Here is a 22,887-nt window from a genome sequence, read left to right as displayed (position 1 = left end):
TTGTTTACCGTAGTTTCGAATCGCAGAGTTTAAGAAAATTTGCCCCATTGCATTTTTGATATTAGTAACCACCGTTTTTATTTCTGTATATGATGTGGCATAGAAGGCGCAGTCCACAGATTCGCCACAAGTAGTGCGCGCTCACTGAAAAGTGACGAGTTCGCTACATCCAAATACTCAGAGAACAAGAGTGGAATTTGCTGCACGAGACGCAACAGGAAACGCGTCACTGTTCTGTGAAAGCACGTGAGTTGTGGCTGTTCTGTGCACTAAGCAGTCTTCGTCTCAACTCGAAAACATCGCAACTCGGGGAGGAAGCCACAGTTGTTAAATATGTGTCTAAAGCACAGTGATGGGTATCTTTTCCCTTTGATGACGCGCATTCAGAGGATGCCCATCGAAGATCTCTCCACGATGCCTGTAGAGCTCGGAACGTAAACACGTTCTGCGATCTCAGTGCGTATCAACATAGGACGTGAGTTTTATCCACACAACACGGCCCAGCCACGGTATATGCACTAATGGCACGTGACACGTTGTCCTACCTTGGGCGTTGCCAAAATGGCGATCGCTGTGGACAGCCTACGCTGGAGAGACAGCGAGAGCTGATCGGCCATCACAGAGCGGTGATCTATGAGGCTTGTTTCGTGCAGCAGGTTCACTACCTCGTTCCGGGCTTTGTCCAGAGGTACGCCTTTCACCTGCGCGGGAGTAGACACGCAGAGATGGGCGTAACCAAACCTAACCTAACCTAACCTAACCTAACCTAAAAAAACATTCCGCGTTCCCAGTGAGCGTCAATACTGTAAATAAGCCTCGTCGTCCGTGGTAGAGAGAGGGTACGCAGATGAATCTTGACAACCACAAAGTCAACAACAAAGGGGGAAGCCACAGAGTGCTTTCAAACGTTTCGACTAGAGGACTTGTGTTCGTGTGAGCCAAAGCATTGCTGTCAGGCCGTTAATTCGTTATGCACATAGAAAAGCACATGATACTGATGGTATACGTGATTTTATTTGCAGTACATTTCATTTCGTCTTTGGCGACAACTTTGTGACGTCTAAATACAGTTCATTATATAATTTTGTCGGTAAAAAAAAAAACTCCCAGGAAGATTTAATACGAAGGCAAGCTGTACCTAGATGAATTGCGAAATAACCAAATCACTTACAAAGCACAAAGCAGTCATTCTGACATCCTGTCTATCACACCGAAATGAACATAGCAGTAATGTTTATACCACGTACATCACCCCAAACTGAATAAGACAGCGCAATGGAACATACCGAAACTAATAAGAACTGAACATATGCTAACAAGTTTAACATACAGAAAGTAATACAAATTGAACATATGGTAGCAAGTCTAGCATATCGAAACTATACGAATGAACATATGGTGGTAAATGTAACGGCAGCGGCCACAGGAAGCAAGCTTGCTGCGGCAGTAACGTACGCCGCAGCTCCATTGACAGCCACAGGCACGATAGCGTATACCGTCAAAGTCGTGCCAGAGGGCAATTGCCTCACTTCTGCTATCTGTGCTGTTTGGCAGAGACTAATTGCAGGGAATGTTATAAGCGCGTACGATGGCGAAGAACATGAGGTGCTCCTCGACGGTAAGGTCCTCGAAGAGCTCGTTGTTCTGCGCACAATACCCGATGCTTTGGCGGGCGTCACGCGTGCATATCCTCATATCGTAGCCGCCAACCAACACCACGCCTGAGGTACAGTCTAGGAAGCCTGCAATGAAAAAAACGTCCATAAAAAGCCGTCGTTAAATGCAAAGCCCACAGTGAGTTTTTGCAGCACTTCTACAAGTACGAAGCTTCAGAAGGGCTAGGAATATTACCCTACGCACCATCGAGGCACCTATAGTCGCATGCAACTCAAGAGCGAAGCGGCTTTTCCCCGACAAAGTACCCCCTTCCAAAAAATGGCGTCGGCCGATTCTCGTGAACCTGCTAGCATGACAATGCAGGAACCAGCATGAAAATTCAGGCAGGAGACTATCCCCGACTACTGAAAGAGGGGACTATCCCTTTTCATCTGCCACACTCTGCTTTGTCACGCTAGCAGGATCATAAGAATCGGCTGACGCCGTCGGCTGGAAGGGGGTCCTTTGACAGGCAAAATCTGCTTCATTTTGAGCTGTATCCGACTATAGAGTGCTGTAGATGGAGAAAAGACGGCACTGCATGACCCAAAAGCAAACCCTGTGGGTTGCATATTTTTGACAAACGCTGTACATAACTAAGGCTGATTCTGAAGACGGCGCAAAAGAGGCAACGACAAGGAAGGCAAAAGAACAACGGGACAGGCAAAAACTTTCAATTGAGGTCTTTGTCTCTTTTGCGCAGTCTACAGAATGAACCTTACCTATGAACTAACTAGCCGAAACCAAAGTACTTCTTGAGCTGTACATAAACGGGAACCTCCGGAACATCCGGAGCTTGTAGTATTGCGAATAAGAACGATCTTCCCGAAAGGAACCAGTGCCCGCCCGGGCTGCTCTCTTGTTCAGGGGAATCGCTAAGTAAATTTCTTCCCCGTGCGTTTACGACGCAAAGCCCAAGCCTAATAATAGTGCAAAGAGAGACCCCGTGCTATAAAACAATTTTAGTAGAAGTCCGTAATTCACTGGGCCCTTTTGCTACTTAGAAAGCGCCCCCAAACACTGAAGGCTAAAATAAAAGGGGAGAAATTAAACGTTGAAACCAGGGAAATATAGGTGTTTTACTATCCTACGATCCTCCCTGCAGATACGAGAAAGATGGCGATGGTCTAGCTCTGGTTAAACCTGGATTGTCGCGATAGCTACAGCTGCCCGAGTGGAACTTCCTCAGTTGAAGTACAAAGCCAGTCTTCCGCCGCTTGGTTTCGCTGGGCGTTCCTTCTTCATCTTCGTCCCACTTGACACGGTGCATGCGCACAGCTGTGGCAGCTCGGTTTCGCCGGCGCGCTGCGCCGCCAGCAGCAGCAACTCCTCCGCGCCACGTGGCTGGTCACGTGACCAACCAGGTGACGAACCACGTGATCAGCCACGGCGCCCCGCCATCAGCAGCTGCTCCGCCCCACGTGATCAACCACGTGACAGCATGGCGGCGCAGCCACGCTGAAGGCTCGAAATGCTACCGTAATGCAGCTATCGCTACAAAAGAGTTGAGCGCGTCGTCTTACTTCTTACCGGCGATCATATTCAGTAGCGACGTTTTACCGGCCCCGTTGTGCCCTAGCAGCACTGTAATCTGCTTGTCGAAGATCCGGAGGCTGACGTCGTCGACAGCCACAACGCCATCATAGTCCTGCGAATGTGCGAGAGATTTTAGCAGTGCTTGCTACATTTCAGCGCCCTTCGTACGCAACATTTGTTGCAAAACTCCCTAACTTTTAACCGACCCCTACATCCAGACACTGTTTTACTGCATCAGACATTCTTGCCAATGAGAGCACCCGCTCTTAGGCCCATCTGGGGGGAATGAAAACGCATGCCTGATTTTCAAGATACAAGTCCAATGCTAACTCCGAAACCATTGACCCCAAAGGAAACTCCTTCAAACTCTCTTGCTGTAGAAGGTTTTCCAGCACTTCTGCGAGGCAGCGTTGAACTACACGACAATTTCTTACACTTAAAAACTCTAGAGGACACTAATGCTTCGCCCTAAGGGTACGACACGATAAGGTGAATGGGTTAACGCCCATATATGCGGAACTGGTGACCTTTAAATTTACATCCGTAGATCCCTGGCAGTCCTCATAGCATTCCTGGCGCAGTGCTGTAGCGCCCCTTCCCCACTTGAGACCAATAATTAATTCAACTGCCACCTGCACACGGTGGGCAGTTTGCTCATAATCCGATGACCAGGTTGTGATGACGTCACAAGGTCACGTCACCTAGGTGGCCCACTTAGGTAGATGCAGCGAGCCGCTCCGGCTTGGAGGTTACCAACGCCAACGCCGGACATTTTTTTTTTCGGGCAAGTGGGTATTAGCGCTCTGGCGTTAAAAAAAAGATGAGAAAAATTTATTTCCCACAAGGGAATTCTAACTGATCACTTGCGCGTTAAAAAATTGTGCGATAATCTATTTCGACACAAAAGTGATGAGAACGACCGATTTTAATTGTGCTGCAATTCGTCCCAATAAAATTTACCCTATCATTAGGAGCCGCTATATTAGCTAAATCGTCACCATCTGCAGGACTGCACCTTTAGTTTACGTTGTCATGCGACCCGCGTACCGAGGTATAATAATACCACCGGCATTCGACAGGTGTGTCTGCTCGAGACGTAAAGACCTGACCACCATGCACTATATTCTGCCCAGTCCAAAAGAAATTTCTGCTTGCACCGCAGAACATTTACTCAAAATATAGAATGTTCTGTTAATCCAACAGAAAATCTGCTTACACGACGCAAAATTCTGCTCGTGATTGACAAAAAAAAATTCTACACTCCAGACAGAAAGTTCTACTAAGCCTAGAGAAGCAGACCTATACATTTCATACCTAGCAGGCTACGCTGCAGAGGCTGCGGAGGCAGTGCGCTCACGAAACCATATTACTCCGCCACATAGCTTTCATCCATCTCGAAGCCTCGGTGATTGTTAGGACTAAAACAATGAGCGGTATAAAGCGAAGAGGTAGCACTGAAAACTACGATGGAAGCTGAGGCGTTCAGTGCTCGGAGCCTCTGGCTACAACATTCACCGATTGTGAACTACTTTCTAAGCGCGGATGGAGTAAGGGTGATTCGCCCTTCCAGCCGCGTATCAGACCGCCAAACTGATTCCTACTCCTCGAATTCTCGATAAGTTGGAGGACGAAAATGTGGTAAGAGGTAAGACGAACTCCAGAAGATTGTCATTCACGGCAATTAAGATCTGTCGCAACGGAATGTACTTGCCTTCACTTTGATTGTAGAGAAGCGTACATTTTGGACTCGGACTTAGGCTGCACGAACAGGCCCGCTAACTTTGGCAGCGTTTTCTGCTATGTATGAAACGGAGTATAGCGAGCTGAAAACCTTTGAAAACACTGCTGTATCGGATATGGAAACGCAAACTACAGGCTCTTCTTAGCGATCCGTATAGGGCGTGTCTCGTGAAAGCGAGATTTTTCATTTGAAGAGCGAAGGCCACGTGACCGGGAGGAAATGCGGAACCTTGGCAACAGTACCTTACAAACGTGCACAAGGTCAACGGCCACCGGTTGATCGACGGGCTCGTTTTCAAAGTTGGGTAGCTCCTGAGCGGTCCTCGCCGGCGCTCGGGCGAAGCTCCTGCTGGGTATCCAGTAGCGGATCTGTGGAAGAGTAAATTATAAACATTTGGGAGTTTAACTTCCCAAAGGAACCGTGGGTAACTGGAGACGCCGTAGTGGAAGGTGCCGGATTAACTTGTCTTTGGTCTGGTTTTATGGGGTTTGACGTCCCAAAGCGACTCAGGTTATGAGGGACACCGTAGCGGAGGGCTCTGTATAATTTCGACCGTTTGGGGTGTTCAGCGTGCACTGACATAGCACAATACACGGGCCTCTAGCATTTCGCCTCCATCGAAGTGCGACCGCCTGGGCCGAGATCGAACCAGCGTCTTTCAGGCCGGCAGCCGAGCACCGTAACCACTGAACCATCGTGGCGGCCTTTAATGCGCACTGAGATTCCCGGAAATGGGTCAGACGGGTTAAACCAGTGGCGTTATTTTGCAGAGCCAGGCAAATAGGGGGCGTTTTCTTTGCGGACCCGCAGTTTCACAAGAAGCGTATTCTCAAGAAATAAACTATGAATCATTAATAGTACAGCAAGTGAACCCGAAGCCTGTATTACGCCCTGCGCTACACGTATGATTCAAAATCTAAAAGCTAATGCTCGCAATGTCCCCAGTTCGATATCGAACGCGGCGGCCGTATTTGGATGAAGACGAAATGCCAAAACGCTCGTGTTCTGTGCGATGTCAACCGAGGTTAAAGAACCCAAAGTAGTGTAAGCTGACCCGAAGTCCTCCATTGTATTCTGTATTATTTTCATATGAACGAAGAAATCATATGGAATAATGGGAACCTCTTTACAGGATAATCGTGTAGAGCTGCCTTCTGCCCGGACTGGCTTGTCGGGTGGTGTCAAGGGTTATACAGGATGGGGAATTCAGTTTAAAGGGCGCTAACCATGAGAGGAAAGTAAACCGGCTTGTGGACTCCAGGCCCCAGAGAAAACACGTTGTCCAGGTACCAGAGGAGAGCCGCCAGGGTGAAGTCGAACATGGAGCCGATGAAGACGATCTCGGCCAGTGTGACGTTGTCCGGCGTTGCGTCATGGTCGTAGAAGTTTCCCCAATTCGCCCCGTGTTCCACTGCGGCCATGCACACATGCAACGATTGTATGCTATAAAAAGATCACTGCCCATGTCATCACTGACCAACAATTGCCAACCTTCCCGTCAGATCGAACACATCTTTAATGGTGTTCAAGGCGGACGGGGGACTTCTTTTATTAAATCAACTAGTGCGAACTACCGCTAGCACCAAGCCTTAAGGAGCTCGCGGACAAGGATTGTGAAGTCGGTGGCCTATATTCAAGCTCACATGTATGGCTCAGAAAAGTTCACATATATGCACTATACGAGGGCTGAAATGGCACAGGGCCACGCGGAGAGCAAATTAGTTCCTGACACAACGGTTGTTCTGTTCCCAGCACTAGTTTTTAAATAGTTGACTCTCGAAAGCAAAATTTATCCTTACACTGCGTCGAACATGAAAAAGTCGTGTGGGGTTGTTTGTCCGGAATAAAATTTTTGGGAAGAAAGCGAAAACTGTGTATCTACTTATATTTTGGGAGTAGCAGGCTAAATCAAAACAAACAACGGTGGGGATCTTCATACTGCTGAATTTTCATGTGGTTAAACGGGAACGTGCCAGAGTATGCGAGAGAACCTCAACTTAAGTCATAAAGCCTTGCTTCATTACTTCTTTGATGAAGCAAGACTTCCGTTGATGAAGCAGTAAAGAATAACTTCCCAAAGGAGAACGTGAAAGTGCTCTGCGATAAATTTAGTGATGTATTTATAAACACAACAAAAATGTTGCCAATTACAGCAGTCAGTAGGCCTGTACCACATAGACCGAAACGGGCATGTGTGCATACCGCACATCTGCCTCTGATAACAGTTGACGAGCTATGGAGCATTATATTCAGAATGAAACAAATCAAGCCACCGGGATATGATGGCATTCGTCTAAGAGATCTTTGCAGAAATTGACGTTTTGAAAGAAGTGCTTATGAACATACTGAATAGTGTATTCGAAACTGGTGATATACCTCAAGAACTTAAAATATCTGTTGTCAGGCCGATCTACAAACACGGGAAGAAAGGTGATTGTACAAATTATAGGTCAATCGCAATACTTTCATCAATAGCACATATTATGGAAAAGCATGCTGCATATGTTATGGAACCATTCTGTGAAAAATACTCTTTGAACAATGCTGCGCAATCTGGCTTCACAAGGAATAGAAGTACGACTACACTTCTTGAAGAATTTTCTGACAATGTTTATTATGCACTAGAAAATAATCACATTGTGTTAGCCTTATTTCTGGACTTAACTAAGGCATTTGACACGATAGACCATGCGCTACTACTCGAAAAATTAAGCTCACTTCGATTCTTGCTATTGTGCGCTTAAAACAAGCACTCTAAAAATAGGGCCCCAAAAGGACTTTAACGCTCAAAGGCGAATTCAGATTTTCCAGGCTTCAAAACCCGTGGTCCTCAAGAGGAGTAGCCAGAGACCAGTTTCTCAAGCATTTCACCCCCGAAAAGCCGAACATCAGACTGGGGATGTCTTGCACACATTGGAAAACTGGTGCGTACGCGACGGTACATAGCATGGAACTCAATATGCCTGTGAGACGAATATTCAAACCACTAAGTAACCACTGCTGTACCCAATTGGGCGCAATAAATAACCGTGAGCGTGCTTCGTCCTGTATACTGCTGATGCGGATTTAAGAGGGCGCGGCCAGCAGCAATTTTTTAAATTGATGCGTGTACAGTAAGTTTTTTTGACAACAAATTAACGGGGGGAAAAGTGACCAAATAGTCGTGTGAAGAAGTCTGCTTCAAAAGGTAAGAATCTAGTCAGAGAGAGAACCGAAACAGAGGATAACGCCGTTTTTACCAGCGCTTCCCCGCAAAGCACAGCCCCCGCGGATCACAAAAATTTTTAGGATACTTACATGTCGATTTCACTTATGAAAGCTACGAACAATTACAAAAAAAATTTTGGCCATTTTCAAATCCGCGTCCGCCTTCTACTCCTCCCAAGAGAGAAGTTTTATTAGAGAAAAGCCTGCAACGACCACATTTTTCTATGCATTTCTTCAGATTGCTTAGACAAACTAGGACGCTGCCCGCACTCCAACCACTCCGCCGACAAGGTGAGCTAAAATGCAGCGCGGGTAGCAGCTGTGAAGCTTGCTTGCGCGGTCGCTCTAGCAGAACGAAATGAATAAAGCAAGAATACATACACACATAAGTTTGCTCTAGAAACGTGGCATTCGCGACTAGGTTGCGGGAGCTGCGCTAGGTTTACATTGGTAAGCGAAGTTATACATTCTAGTGGCATTTTAGCCTCTAAGTGTGCCATTTGTGGCACCTCTGAAGCTCCAGATCTCTATCGAGGGAGAGATCTAGAGGGAAGGGAACTCTACTTGTCGCGTTTCAAGACCGTTTGGAGTTTAAGGGCGCTGTGAGGGCTCGATTGTACAACTCATAAACAACCCATGGTGGTAAGCGGCGTTATATAGGGAGACTGAAGCGAACTCGTTATAATAATGTTGTCGCATTCACATTTCACCGACCAGATAATTTGCCCTTAAATCTACCAAGATTCTCTGCTGAGAAACCCACTCGATGGAGCTCCGCTACGCTCTACATTCCTCCTTTTGCCGCTCACCGAACTTTTCGAAACGCTCCAGCACGCGGAAGCTCCAGTGAAGGCTCATGCCAGGAAAGATGGCGGTCAGCAGCTTGTCCTTGCGTTCGATGTAGTAGTAGCCCTGTCCGCCGCCGTGCTCGAGCATCAGGAAGGGCATCACGCAACTGAAGGTCCAGTACAACATGGCTCCCGCTATTGCAGAATGTTCTGTGCGAAGCCAACGGGAAGGGGTTCATGTAACCAGAGTTTACCGATATCCAAAGTGCCACGCTGCGGACGGTCAGTGGCTGCAGCGTCCGATACCCGGAGGTGGCATTTCGAGGAAGACTAAATGCAAAATCACCCGAGCTCAGCCCAATATCAGTGCACGTGACCGATTTCCACAACGCACAAGTGCATCCAGCGACTCACTGTGGTGTATGTTTTCCTGTTTTCACCCCCCTCCCTCTTAAGCCTTTCCATTACATCCCTATTGGGGTGTATTTGTCAGCGTCCAGTGAGACTGTCGCTGCGTCTTTCCTTGTGACCAACCATTATGATTTTTGCGCAGACAAAGTGCTACCTTGGTCACAAAGCTACTTCCACATTCCCGTATTTTATGATCCCTTCAGAACGGCTCAAGTACAACAGAGTGCTATTCTCTGAGCGGTTCGATGTGATGAGGCGACCCTTCGTGACAGCGTCTGGAACCCCCTTACGGATACACACACAAGCTTCATGTGGAACGGAAAATGTCTATGCTATAGCAGCGTTCTTTATAACTAGCGGTGCAGCTTTGGCACGTAATGATATTTATCATGTGGGAGTCATTCAATTGCTCTTATTTCCTCCCCTATTCCCGCTCCGTTCGCAAACCGCCAAGCTACAACGAAAAAGCCCGCCCAACATGTTATATAGAAACCAGCGCATATTGGCGTAAACTGTTCGAAAGTCGTCACTGAATCCTTTATAAAGTGGATAATTTCATTCGTGCAAACAAAGAAAGTACAGGGTTACTATCATCCAACTCATCATGGCACCCTATCTTGGTGTAGCTCAAGGAGAAAGGAAGGCTAAGAAGAGTCCTTCGCCACCTTCGCTATCGATGCTGCATCGGCTGCATTACAAAAAAAAAAAAATATGTGCCGGAAGCCAAGCGTTTTCGCAAGGGCCAATAGAACTCTTCGACCGATGCCGCAGCCAGTAATGTTGGGCGCAGCGTCTTGGCCCGTTTCATTTTCTGCTGCGAATGCGAAAATGCGGCGAGAACTTGGGGAGGGGAAGACTTCACATGAGACTTCAAAAAAGTGATGTGACGGCCTCTCCTTAATCATTTCCTTTCGCCATAGTGAAGCTCGTTGAGGCCTCGAGCTTGAGGAGGCGTGGCGCGCCCTCTGCGTTCTGAGCTCCAAAGTATGGCAATACCTTCTCAGGGGGTGCACAAGATGTCGCTACTGTCACACTAGGTGCGGTGAAGGAAAGAGTGTCGTAAAAGCTGGTGCTTCTCAGTGTGGACACAGTTGAGCAAGCATGTCTTGAGCTCAAGAGTTACCATGCCGCGGCGAAGCAGGTTTCAGGGGGAAAATATGTGACCAAGCCTCGCCTCCAGTCACGACTGCGCATCTCATTCTCACCCGGGAGAATTCCCCAAGGAGTTGGCGAAGTACAGTCATTTGCAAGCTGACTTTAAAACGATGGAAGGCCTACAAATGACTACCGATGGCTTTGTGGAATAACTAGCCCAAACCCGCACCTTCTTAGTTCCGATTCGCAATCACATTTGGACTCAGGTTCGGACTCGCGTACTCACGGTTGACGAAGAAGGTGGAAAGGAAGATGCCGTGCACGAGGCACTGGCTGCAAAAGAACATCAGTATGACGAAGACTAGTGTGGGGTCGCTGTACTGTATGAAGGCCCGGCCCTCCGTGTTGCGCTTGACGCACACGAACAGCAGCATCAAGGTCACGATGATCAGGTGCATGAAGAAAGAGGTCAGGTAGTGGCTCGCCCAGTACACCCAGTCGCTGACGCCCATCGCGCGCAGCATATCCCTTTTGCCTGGGGAAGCACGTGTTACGCCGACGTCTAACCATGTGCATTGGTCGAAACACACGCAGTTATACCGTATTTATTTCCCCACTTAAAGTTTCACAGAGAGAAAGTTTAAAACACCTATCGGATACAACTCTAGAATGCAGCGGCAAATTCACCACAACGGCTCGTTCCAACCGATGGCCTGAGCTTACAGCGTCATATCATCGCAGTCAGTGCATATTGCACCAGCTAGGTATCTGCTATGTTGTGCTAACATGTGCAAGGCGGTTGACCAATTACGTGAACGAGCTGATTCGCCTGGTTAGTGTACAGGGATGCCTTCCAAATGCCTTCAAAGAAGATTCAGACATAGGCATTGCGCAAAGCGTAATTTCATGCTATTTTCAAAATCTGCCCGCGAGGACCTTCGGCATTTGCAGCCACGCGGAAATCTACACCGGTTATAGTCAAAAAAGAACAATCTACTGTCTCGTGTCTCTGATCATCTGTAGATAATTCATGGCGCAGAACCTGAAAACATTCTTCCAATATAGTTAGTGCATAGTTTTACCGGAGTATCAGCAAAGAATGTCAGTGACAGCAGAAGCGAAGGAGAGCGTCCCGGAGCTGTGCCCCCCGTCTCCATCGTTTCTGATGTCTCTGTCATCCTAGGCTTGCTATTGTAAGTGGTTCGCGTAAGCGGTTTGCGAACCATACTGGGACCAGATACTACAGTGGCCCGAATGTGACGCCAAGCAGGAGCTGCTGGACGACCACAGCCAAAACGAATGGCAAAAGCTGCCTTATGATTACTCACGTTGTGCCCCAGTTTCAAGGATTCGTTTTAATGGGCGTTATGCCTGAAGCCAGCATTTGAAGGAAAAACATCACCGACACGCTCAAACTTTCCCCAAACCTCATTATAGGAATAGGAAATGCGTGGAGCGAGCGTGAGCTGATACAATGGCACTGGTTTAGGCCGCGGGAAAAGAGCCTTTAAGATATGTTCCATGACTCTTAATGGATGTCACTTGAGCATGAACATGAATCACTACTGAGTCAGTCTTGAGAAACCAGTCGTACACTGAAAGATGAAGGATTCGTTGTGGAAGTAATTTAGAGAACATGTCAATAGTCGAACCCCATAGGCAGTGGTTGATGTTCTCGATTGTCGTCGTTAAATGAATCAACGATGTTGCATAATGGCTCCCGCTAAAACCGAAACGGTTTCATAAACACTTACGCACACAGGTACACCCATTGTCAGAAGTAAAAACCTCATGCAGTTTCATTCTGGACCGTGCTGTGTGACTAGTTATTCCCAGCCACTCTTGCAAATCTCTTGACGGTTGGAGGAACTCGTGTTTTCTCCGCGCCAAAACTTACTGCTACTAGAGCTACTAGAGTTCCGCTACATGACATAGGGCTGGCGCAGCTGGCAAAGGACAGGGTTAATCGGAGAGGCATGGGAGAGGTATTTGCCCTGCACTGGGTGTAGTCAAGATGATCGTGATGATGATGATTGTATGCTGTTACCGCACTAGTTCCTGTAAGGCACAAGTTCCTTTCATGTCAATGGCGCGTCCGAGGCACGTTTAAACAAGGTCACTAACGCTAGTGTTGCCACCAGCGCAGTAACGGTCATCGTAAATGCTCTCACGTAGTGAGTGAAAAGCGCGATTATATCGTCTACAAATGGAAATTGCAAGCCATTGATTCCAGCCTGAATGTAACCATGGAACTGGCAACTTTTTTTTCAATGACAACTATCGGTGAGCACTAGAACGAAGCTGATTCAGCTGGCGGAAGCTTCAACAACGAATCTAGAGCAGTCCAGGTGTCTGAACAGACGGCAGTGACTTGATGCACCAGGGTATGGATGTGGTGGAAATTTCGTTTCGAATTGTTTAATTTCCGCCTACATTACTACTCGTTCCCACTACTTGTTACGATACACCTGATGATGCAAGACTCACCGTGCTTGCTCATTGGCTATGGCTTTCTGAAGTTGAGGATTAGGTCCTGGGATTTAATCCCGGCTCTGGCGGCAGTATTTTGACGGAAGCGAAATGCAATAGACGCCTGTGTGCTCTCTGTTGTGAGTGCCCGTTAAAGAAGCCCTCGTGGTGTCGAAACCATACCGGAATCCTCTATTATACCTACCATCTGTTTATACAGCTTCCTAAGGACGTGGCGTGGGTGTCCATCGTGAGTGTGGCAATTACTGCTCCCTTCTTATTTTTGTAACCGTCTGGCAAGGAACTTCCATCACCGTTGTCTCTATGAAAGGTACAGTTGGGGACCGTGGCGGCAGCGAGAATATGAGCTCTGAGGAAAGTACCTATAAAAAGGCCCCACTAACATTTGCTTATTTCCACTTACTCGATCGCGTCCTTATCTGTTATGCCTTCTTTCCTCACCGGTGGCTTTCTCGTCGGTGATGTTGGCGACGAGGACAGTGAAGGGGATGAGTACGCCGAAACAGAAGCGGGTCAGAACCAGGGCGTAGTTCTTCAGGTCCCTCTGCTCAATGTAAGTGGGGAACGGGAACCGCTGCAGCCGCAACTCCTCCACCGAATGCTCGTAATGGAAGCGTTCGGCCTGCAACTCCAGGTGGCGCTGTTGAAGAGCCCCGATGATTGGCAACAGGGTGTGGATCTCTGGGAAGCGCTCCTCGGCCACGGGACCCTCTGGTTGGGCGATAAGCCGCTGCCGGTAGTCCACCTGGCCAAAGGAGCGCGACAAGGAAGCCAGGGGAAGCTCATAAACTTTATCATTCTTATGTTTTTATTGCATCCAAACAGACGCGAACAAGCGCTGGTTCCTTTTCTGTCGGTCTGCGTCGCGGAACAAACTCGACAGGAGAGCCGACTTTACCGAGAAGAGTGAGTGACTTGTGTTTTGTTAGGTGGAGCTTTGAAGCGCATCCCATCAATAGATTAGCGACGTATTGAGTGCGCTTGGTGGTAACAATTTCGCGTCCTATGCCGCTGCTCGTTAAATGCATTTCGTTTTGCAGCATTGTCCACAGGTGGCGCCTTTGTCTGTGAGGAGTTTTGGTGGTAGGAAAAATGCACAAAGGAGCGCTGGTGAATAAATAAAGGGTAGGGGGAGAGCACAGCAATGCGCACATCCTGTGGTGCCAGCGTGGCAACATCGCCTTGCTTTAAATGCATTGAGTTCGTTGGAGTAAGCGCTCCTGACTAGCATTATCCTGGTGGTGGTATTGGTATGCTAAGAGCTCTAGCAAATACGAAACTACAGCAAAGTGCGACTTTCATTTTTACGTCACTGCTGTCACTTGAATATCTCGTACAGATCATGCGCATAAAATTGAACCATTCATTGAATGCCGGCAATTTCCCATTTGCGTTGTTTGTAAGAGAGTAAAATGCCTGAACTGCTAACATCATGAATATTGCCTAATTATACCCATCCCGCTCATCGTTAGTACGGTTTTTTGTATCAGACGCAGCATTGCAGCTTGTTTAGGCTTGCTGTTGTTGAGCGTGTGGTATTACTTCGTATTTTCTGTATCTGCTTACATATTACAGTGCACCGTAGGGCCATGTCCAACATGTACAGAACATTTTTTTTTATTCGAAAATGAAACTGAGCACAATTCAATATGTACAATAATAACTGGACCCATAGCCAGGGGCTAGTTTCGGGTCCAACACAATACAATACAACATATTTGCAGCACGCGGAAACGAACATTTATATTCCTAAAATGAAAATTAGAACATTATAAGATTTGCGGAGAAAAAAATACAGGAATACAAACAAAACGCTCACAAAAAACATATTTCTCTTCGAAACAAAAAGTAAAAAGTTCATACCATATACTTCACATATTCATCAGGAACATTTTGAGGGATCGTACAAAATTTGTTTGTTTTAACCTCATTAGGAATGCCATTCCAGATTAAAACTCCATGAATTATAATAATCTTTGCCCGTAAGTATTGTGACAGGCGGGCAAATTGAAATGTTTTGCACTAGCAGCCCTAGTCTCCCTTTTAGGAGTTATAAAGATACTGTGGGGAAGCGGTTCATTGAGCTTTAGTATTGTATGAATTGTCTGGGCTATGTTTAATGTATACATGGAATGGAAAGGTAGAATGCCGGTGGACTTGAAAAGTGGTTCAGTAGAGTCAGTATATTTTGAATAAGTAATTATTCTTATCGCTCTCTTCTGCAATCGGATTACAGGTTCGAGATATGTGGGGTATGTGTTACCCCATGACTCCATGCAGTAGATTAGCTGGCTTTGTATAAAAGCAAAGTAGAGTATTCGGAGTATAGAGAAATTAAAGCATTCTCGCGCTTGTAATAAAATATGGCGACCATATGCCAGCTTTGAGCAAACTTGCTTTACTTGATTCTTCCAGTGCATATCAGAATCAAGATATACGCCAAGATATTTAAAACTGCTTACTTCTTGTATTGGCTGGTTATTTAAATACAAAGCAACATTCTGGTAGTTTAATTTTTTTCCCCTAGAGCGGAACAAAGTATATTTGGTTTTCTGAATGTTAACGGAGAGGTGGTTGTTAGTAAACCAGTTAAGAACCATTTCCATCTCTTCGTTTATCTTTTTGTTGAGTTCATCGATTGTGTCTCCTATAAATATTAAAGCTGTGTCATCAGCGTACATCACTGCTTGAGAATGTTTTAGTATAGACGGGAGGTCATTTACATAAAGCGAGAAAAACATTGGTCCCAGGACTGAGCCCTGTGGTACCCCAGTCAGCACGACCTGCGCCCCAGAAATCACGTTATTCATTACAACATGCTGTACGCGGTTTGTAAGGTAACTAATGAAAAAATCTAACATTTTCCCTCGGAAGCCATACTTACTGAGTTTATCAACAAGGATTGTATGATTAACCGTATCGAATGCCTTTTTAATATCTAAATACACCACTATGGCAATCTTATTATCGTTGTGGTCAGTATTTATCATTTGCGATAGGACAAGGACTGCGGATGCTGTTGATCTATGCGGCGTGAAGCCATGCTGACTTGGGCATATAATATTAAACTTACCTATAAATTTCTTTATGCGTATACATAGTATTTTTTCAAAAACTGTATTGATGACACCCAGGACTGAAATTTGCCTATAATTACTCGGTTCCGACAGTTCCCCTTCTTTATGGATAGGCACGACTTCAGCTACTTTTAGTCTTGCAGGAAATATTGAACACTCTATAGAGTGCGTAAATAGGTGTAATAGGTGCATGGCTAATATGTCAATATTATCTTTGATTATTTTTACTGGAATGGCGTCCAGACCCGGGGATTTGCTTACTTGAAGTGTGCTTATGAAAACACGTTCTAGCTGTCATCCTTTATCCTTGCATTTCTTGTATTTGATTCGCTATGACTAGAAGCATCGTGCGTTGGTGTAACCATTTTCGGCTTTTCTTTTTCTTTGGAAATGAAGTTATCCGCCTCACCCATTTATGTATTGCGCAATCGGGCCTTCAGGGTAAGAACTGAACAGAAATATTAAGTTCATACCTCCCGCCCTATTTCCTTTGCGAAGATGGGATACCAGTAAGTTTAGCTTCCATAAAAGTAAGTTCAAGGGGTCCAGAGATTACTTCGTTATAGTCGTAGCTTTGTTATAACCGTGTTGACCGACCTCCCGAGGGGAAATGTCATTCTTTCGTAATATCCATTATTTTGCTATAAATCGTTTCGTTAAAACGAGGTTCGACTTAGCTGTAACACCACTGTCCCCATGAGAGCATGCGCCTGCAGACCACGTCTGAACCATACCACCAGATAAAGTGAACCCTCCTAGTATAAACTGAGCAGTCCCATGCCGCAACAGTGCAGAGGCGCACCTGCAGATCGTAGGGCAGACGACCAGCGAGGAGAGACACGTGCAGGCTGACAGGCTGCGAGGCGGTGTCGTTGACGTCGACGCCGGCGTACAGGAGCCGCACAGATCGCTGGGGCGTCTTATGCTTGTAGATGTGTGAGCGCAGCTCCTCAATCTCCATCAGCTGGCTCTTGCTGGGCACCTTCACCAACTTTCTCACACCCAGCTTTGCGAAGGCGTCTTGAGTCAGCCGGTTCAGGTACTTGTTATCCGCGGGAAAGAAGAACACCTGAGACCGAGAAGAGGTCAAGATCAATTAATCTTCTGCGCGCATTGCAAGGATACGAGTCTGAGTGTACACGGTGGTCCTCACGCTCGACTGTCTGCGTGTAGGAACAAGCATATCTGAATATCCCTAATTTAACGTGACCAACACATCAGGCCATTTTCGGAGGTTAGGGGATCGTGACGTAACCTATGAGGTGCCCTGCTATGAGGTTATTGACGCCGCTGTAGCTTTCTAAAAACCCGTCCGTTCAATTTTGACTTAAACTTGTTTGTTTCCTTATTTAAAAAAAATGAACTTCTATGGGTTTCGAAACGTCAACTTGAATTTCTTTGGCATCGTCACTGACAGTGTTTCTTCGTAACCGCGTAAGGAAGATAAATGTGACACCCCTTGACGCCATATGGGACCGAATGCGCCCATATGCACAGCTCTCGCAACAAAGTTTGAAATTACTTCCCGAAGTTCTTAGAATTTATGTGTTTGCAACAAAAAAACAACAACAATGGTTAAAGCCAAATCGTATATAAAGGATTGGGTTAAACCAAGAACAAAGTAGCTGTTCAGTTTAAACAGAGGTGCTGGTGTTTTACTGCTCGATCGGTTTTAAATTCTGTCTTCGATTCTATCTTGTTTGACTTGACCAGTGACTTCATTTCCATGTTACCATGATGATATCAGAAAGGCAAAAGTTCTCCCATCCCGAGTTTAAGTAACCACTTCCAAATACTGTTTTTGTTTCCAGAAATGGGCATCACATCACAAGCACAATTATCCACTTCCCATACCTCCTCTATGTGGGCCTGGTCGCGCTGTGTGTTCCAGAAGGTGTCCGTGCGCGAGGGCTTGTAGATGGTGTCCGCAACCCTCACCAGAGGCTCCCTGACCACTGAATCCTCCTCGATGCCCAGCAGCATAACGAGGATGAAGGCGACCTCCGCCAGAGTGGTGCTGTAGTGGCGTGCCAGCCTCTTGATGTACACATTCTTCCAGAGAATTACGTACAAGTGCTTCAGCGAGAGGAGGCAGCGAGATGTACGCGTGCGGGTAGCGTCGAGGCCACTAAACTCTGCGATGAAAAGCGATGAGCAACGCGATGATTGACACGATGCAGTGTATCACTATACCCAAGTTTTCCTTACTCCTGTGCAATGTGCTGTGACTGAGGGACTTTGAGCAAGAGACTGGTGCCGACGGCTTTGTCGTCGGCCACCATTTGTACGTACCGATTTACTGGGTGTTGAATTTCGTCTGTGTGCGATAAACGAGCGAAATTACCTTCACCTATATAGATAGGAGCATTGGCGTATACAAGCACGTGTATTAAATGGCTTAGAAATTGAGTCATCTGAGAACTAAATAAAGTTTGGTTTGGTTCAGGTGGTTTAACGTCCGAAAGCGACTCGGGCTATGAGGGACGCCTTAGTGGAGGACCCTGGAGAACAAAATTAAGTGCTTTTCTAAAAAGAGATTGTATCACCCTTCCCTTCATGCAATGCTCTGTCTATGTTTCTATTATGCTATGTTCCTGCTTGTATTTTGTAGTCTTTCTCAATTAATCAGTAATTATGCTGTGTCCCCCCCCCCGTCCTAACCACCTTGGCTTGGCCACGCGAGACGTGAGGCTGGTATAAACGAGCACGGAAAAGTCAGCCATATAAAGCGCCGACATTTGCCTGTTAGCGAAACAGATGAGTGTCAGCCAGGTAAGGATGAGACATGAGAGGTGCGTAGGCCAGCAAGAGAAGTTATGGAGAATGTGTTGCGATCTGCGGTCACGTGATCAAGGTGAGCGTGGAACAGGCTGCACTCAGAGGCGTGAGGCAGTGTGCCATATCAAAAGCATTGAAATGTTTTCTCACATATTTGCATGTAGCCTGCAGAAGCCTCTACACTCGAGCATCGAGCGTTGTCACAAACGTTCACGGCCAAAACAAGGCAGTACGGTTAGGATGAAACGAAGGTGTTCATTACAAGCCAAAAGTAACAGCAATTTATATGTGGAGTATTTAATAAAGAGCGCTCTATTTATGCGATAAAGGCTGTTCAAAGGCGTTTTTTCGGATTTTGTTTTCAACAAACGGTGATCAGTGCACGGCAGCCATTTTTTCACGTAAGGCGGGCACAGCCAGCGGATAATTCTCGTCGCCAACATCCACATCAACTAAAATCAAGAAATTAAGTCACTGCACTCAGCGGGAAATGTTTATATCAGAAACATAGTGGCGGTGGTATTTCTAGATTATTGCATCTGGTAGAACCATCCTTGCACACATGTTTTTCGAAAATTAATAAATTTTCAACAAAGTTTGCGTAATTATGCATGCAAGGCGGTGATGTGGTGTGAAAATCTCCTCTGGTGTAACACAACTTTCGTTCACCATGCCGGGTGTGAAGCGGAATAGTTGTTAGGTTTACGTCTTGCTAGTTTCTAGGCCATTGGCAAACGAAACCGCTTACGCAACTGCTGCGTCCCAACTGTGAGGAGTTTCATGCCGATCATAACGCTTTGCATCAGTAATTACGCGGATTGAACTGAACATTTTGAGGCGAGTATCTCGGAAGACTGTGATCCTGGAAGAATCCTAACAAAATTAAGAAATCTTGGGATCCGAGTGCTTCTAAATTTACATTTAATACATGCACGCTAACTGCTGTGGCTAAAACGATTAATTGGTTTTTAGTTAAGTTGCATGCTGATGACTAAACTTATCCGCCCACTTTGCGCCCGCCTGGTCGCAACAAGGGATTTCGTATGGCGTGCATCTTATCTTTTTCTTCTGAAAACCTAATTTTTCACACCCTACATAATGAAACCACCTTGGGCCCTCTCAGGCATCGTCATGTAGAGAAATATAAATCCTCCAACCTGCAAGTTCTCACCACATTAAGTAAAAAGCATCTCGATCGTGACGCAGGCAATCTGAAGAAAGTTGGTAGCCGAATACAAGGTGACAATGACCTAAGGGCCTTTAGAAAATAGCAAACTGGATAAGATTGCGCTATTTGGCTTTGCATCAGTAGAGTACTTCCAAGAAGAGCACTCTGCTCTACTTCCGGAGCATGAGGTCTCTTGCAATATTTGTGCTTCCTCATCGTCCCTGTCACGGAATCAAACGGCCCGTGTACTGTGCGATGCCAGTGTACGTTAAAGAATGCCAAGTGCTCGAAAATTCCGGTGCCCTTCACTACGGCGTCCCTCATAGCCTGAGTCGCTTTGGGACGTTAAAACCCCATAAAGCAAACCAAACGTTCCTTTAACAATACAAATACTCCCGAACAGCCACTGAAGGCTACTAGCCGTTTATTATCGAGTACAGGCAGAACCAGCAGTCTTCGGTTCGGCTGATGGCGAGAGTAGACATGTAATTTCAAACGCCGCGCAAAGGCTCTTCCGAGCGCTCGGTGGAGAACCTCGCAATTCCGAGATGCAGCCAAAGCCTTCGCGAAGAGCAAACAGTGCTTTTGGTGGCCGCGACTATGGAGCGTGCGATATACTCTAGAAGTGATTGCATATCAGTTTGAAGCTCACCGCAGCTACGAATGACAGCAAGTTCCAAGGTTCTTGGACGGGTACGCAGTAGCCAAAAAATCTTCGCAGCGCCTAAGCCGGACTATGTCAAGTAGAGGGTACCTAGGTTTAAACGCGAGGCTTTGAACACAGCATTCACTGAACATCGTGATTACCGGGCAAGCCATGTTAGGTTCCATTCTTGATAACACTTCCAGGCTTCGTCACACCTCAAGGGGAATAAGTCCTTGTAGAAATGTGAAGCACTCTTCACGAGAGCAGCAAGTCTATCTCACCAAAAATGGCAGCTCTCTAGATCGCGCACCGCAAGGTTGGGCTGGGTTATGTTAGGCCTCGAGGTCGTTGACGCCAAGAACTAGATGGAAAACGTTCTTAAATAGGAAGCAGGTAAACGCGACGCGGAGTTAATGGCTACGACATATTACCGTCACGGTGATGATTATAGGTAAGCCGTTTATTCCGAATGACGACCCTGACACGACTACCGCTTTACGAAATACGCTGACGCCTGCCAAATTTGTCACTCGATCAAGTCAGGATGACCCCGTTTTCAACCGCTGGGGCTACCCTACCCTGAATCGAGCGAGTCACTCACCTGGGTCCACAGTCATGGCTGTCGCTACAAATCACGCCTTGCGTGTAAAGGAAGAACGTCAGTGATAGCTCGATGCGGAACAGTTGTTCTCTGCGCGTGTTCGCCAGGACGACTCCTCGTGCCTAGCGGCCGCGAGACGACAAACCTTCTTTTTCTTCTATTAGAAACAAGCACGAGCCTGCTGAAGAAAACCAGTGACATTGGATTCGATTTGGCTTGCGGCTCCATTTGATGCCGATGCTGATGAGACTTGCGATTGAATACAGTCGCTGCGGCACCAAGTATGAATCGAAGCAAAAATCAAACCGGCAAAATATCGTTCTGGGGATTACCTAAACAAAAGGTTCGAATGAGGGTGGCGATGTGAAGCTTTTTAATCCGTTAGCATGAGAGACCTCATCGGGAAATAAAAGCGGCATCGCATGCTTCCAAGGTTACAGGTAACGTGCAGGATGAGCTCCAGAAGTGCATTGCGCGGGAAGCTAGAGCAAACTGGGTCTCATATTTGATTTGATTTGATTTGATTCGACACGTACCACCGGTCACGTCCGGCAAAAGCATCAACAGCTTCGACTGCTATTGCACTGCTAACGCACAATACAGCTAGGTGGCCTTGTGAATTTCTTTTTTTTTAGTAATGCGTCATGAATGAAGCTTAGAACATTGTTTCGGGCTGCAGGGCAAATGTACGAGGAATGCGGTAGTCTTTATTGTAAAATCCCACAAACTAGTCTTATAATATTGCTCGAGAATCCGGATTATGTATCATAGCGTGAGCTTCCACCACGGGCCCACCTCACTTAGGAAACCGGCGCGCACAGAAGTCGTCGTTAAGTAAGTCCGCGACAGGCGCCGCACATCACAACATGCAATGAAACGTACTTTGGACACACCCGTCAGTCGTTGGCTATATGGCCATCACAGTCGGCCCGTAAGAAGGCCAAAAATACTTTCAATTTCTACAGATTTGCTCGCTTCCTTTTCCCTTTACCTGCGCCATGAACAGCAGACAAGAGGCAAGAGGGTCGAGAAAGAGAAGCTCTTAAATTTATAGAAGATAATGAATAATTTAACTAGTGTGTGAATAGTGCCCATATGCTAAAGTATGCGCTGTCGGGAGGGCCAGAGAAAGATGAAAAACAAGGCTCAAGAATTAGCAAAATTAAGTAATAAAAAAGATAAGATGACACGATGCTTGAATATGGGTGAAAATGCAACAAAAAGAGTGCTGTAAAGTTTTAAATGTAGTTAACAAGTCCATTGCCCCGCAGGTGGACATACAAGAAGCTCAGTATGTGACGAATACGCAGGCGTACGCAGAGTTTTTCAAGTTCTTCTATTAGTCCAGTGTGGTGCTTTGCCGATGGACCTCAGACCCTCGCGGATAGATTTTCCATTGAGAGAGGCTGAAGTGAACAAAGGTCCTTTTTAAAGCTTTTCATCCCAGAAGAGCCAAGCGCGTGGTCAGGGAAATCTTCTGCCCATTAGAAAACTGAAGGGCAGCCTGTGACACTGGGGATCAGACCCAGCACCGGCCGAATGCGAGTCGCTCTACCACAAGGGCACCACTTGGGTCAAAAGATGACCGCCCCTAACAACACAGTAATTAATTTTCGAGAACGTGCTGGGCCATCTTTCCGAGGGTTCAGGTACTATGATAGCCGAGCACCAGGCCGGGAGCGCCCTTGTGCCC

General features: G+C 46.6%; 1 protein-coding gene across 1 annotated transcript in view; it reads right to left on the bottom strand.

Annotated features, from left to right (window-relative positions):
- LOC144134236 (phospholipid-transporting ATPase ABCA3-like) overlaps nucleotides 1-21,210 on the bottom strand; it is a 58,407-nt gene extending 37,197 nt beyond the window's left edge. Inside the window, exons 1-11 of the mRNA XM_077667193.1 lie at nucleotides 21,195-21,210; nucleotides 17,856-18,136; nucleotides 16,804-17,070; nucleotides 13,366-13,669; nucleotides 10,721-10,969; nucleotides 8,950-9,138; nucleotides 6,160-6,344; nucleotides 5,185-5,301; nucleotides 3,187-3,304; nucleotides 1,588-1,742; nucleotides 546-701 (exon numbers count right to left, since the gene is read on the bottom strand). Of these exons, the coding sequence (XP_077523319.1) occupies nucleotides 546-701; nucleotides 1,588-1,742; nucleotides 3,187-3,304; nucleotides 5,185-5,301; nucleotides 6,160-6,344; nucleotides 8,950-9,138; nucleotides 10,721-10,969; nucleotides 13,366-13,669; nucleotides 16,804-17,070; nucleotides 17,856-18,136; nucleotides 21,195-21,210 (2,037 nt within the window). The remainder of the gene's footprint in view (nucleotides 1-545; nucleotides 702-1,587; nucleotides 1,743-3,186; nucleotides 3,305-5,184; nucleotides 5,302-6,159; nucleotides 6,345-8,949; nucleotides 9,139-10,720; nucleotides 10,970-13,365; nucleotides 13,670-16,803; nucleotides 17,071-17,855; nucleotides 18,137-21,194) is intronic.
- Nucleotides 21,211-22,887: the final 1,677 nt, after the last annotated feature.

The sequence above is a fragment of the Amblyomma americanum genome, chromosome 5 (genome assembly GCF_052857255.1).
Source record: "Amblyomma americanum isolate KBUSLIRL-KWMA chromosome 5, ASM5285725v1, whole genome shotgun sequence".
Classification (NCBI taxonomy): Eukaryota; Metazoa; Arthropoda; class Arachnida; order Ixodida; family Ixodidae; genus Amblyomma; species Amblyomma americanum.
This window is presented reverse-complemented; position numbering and strand designations above follow the sequence as displayed.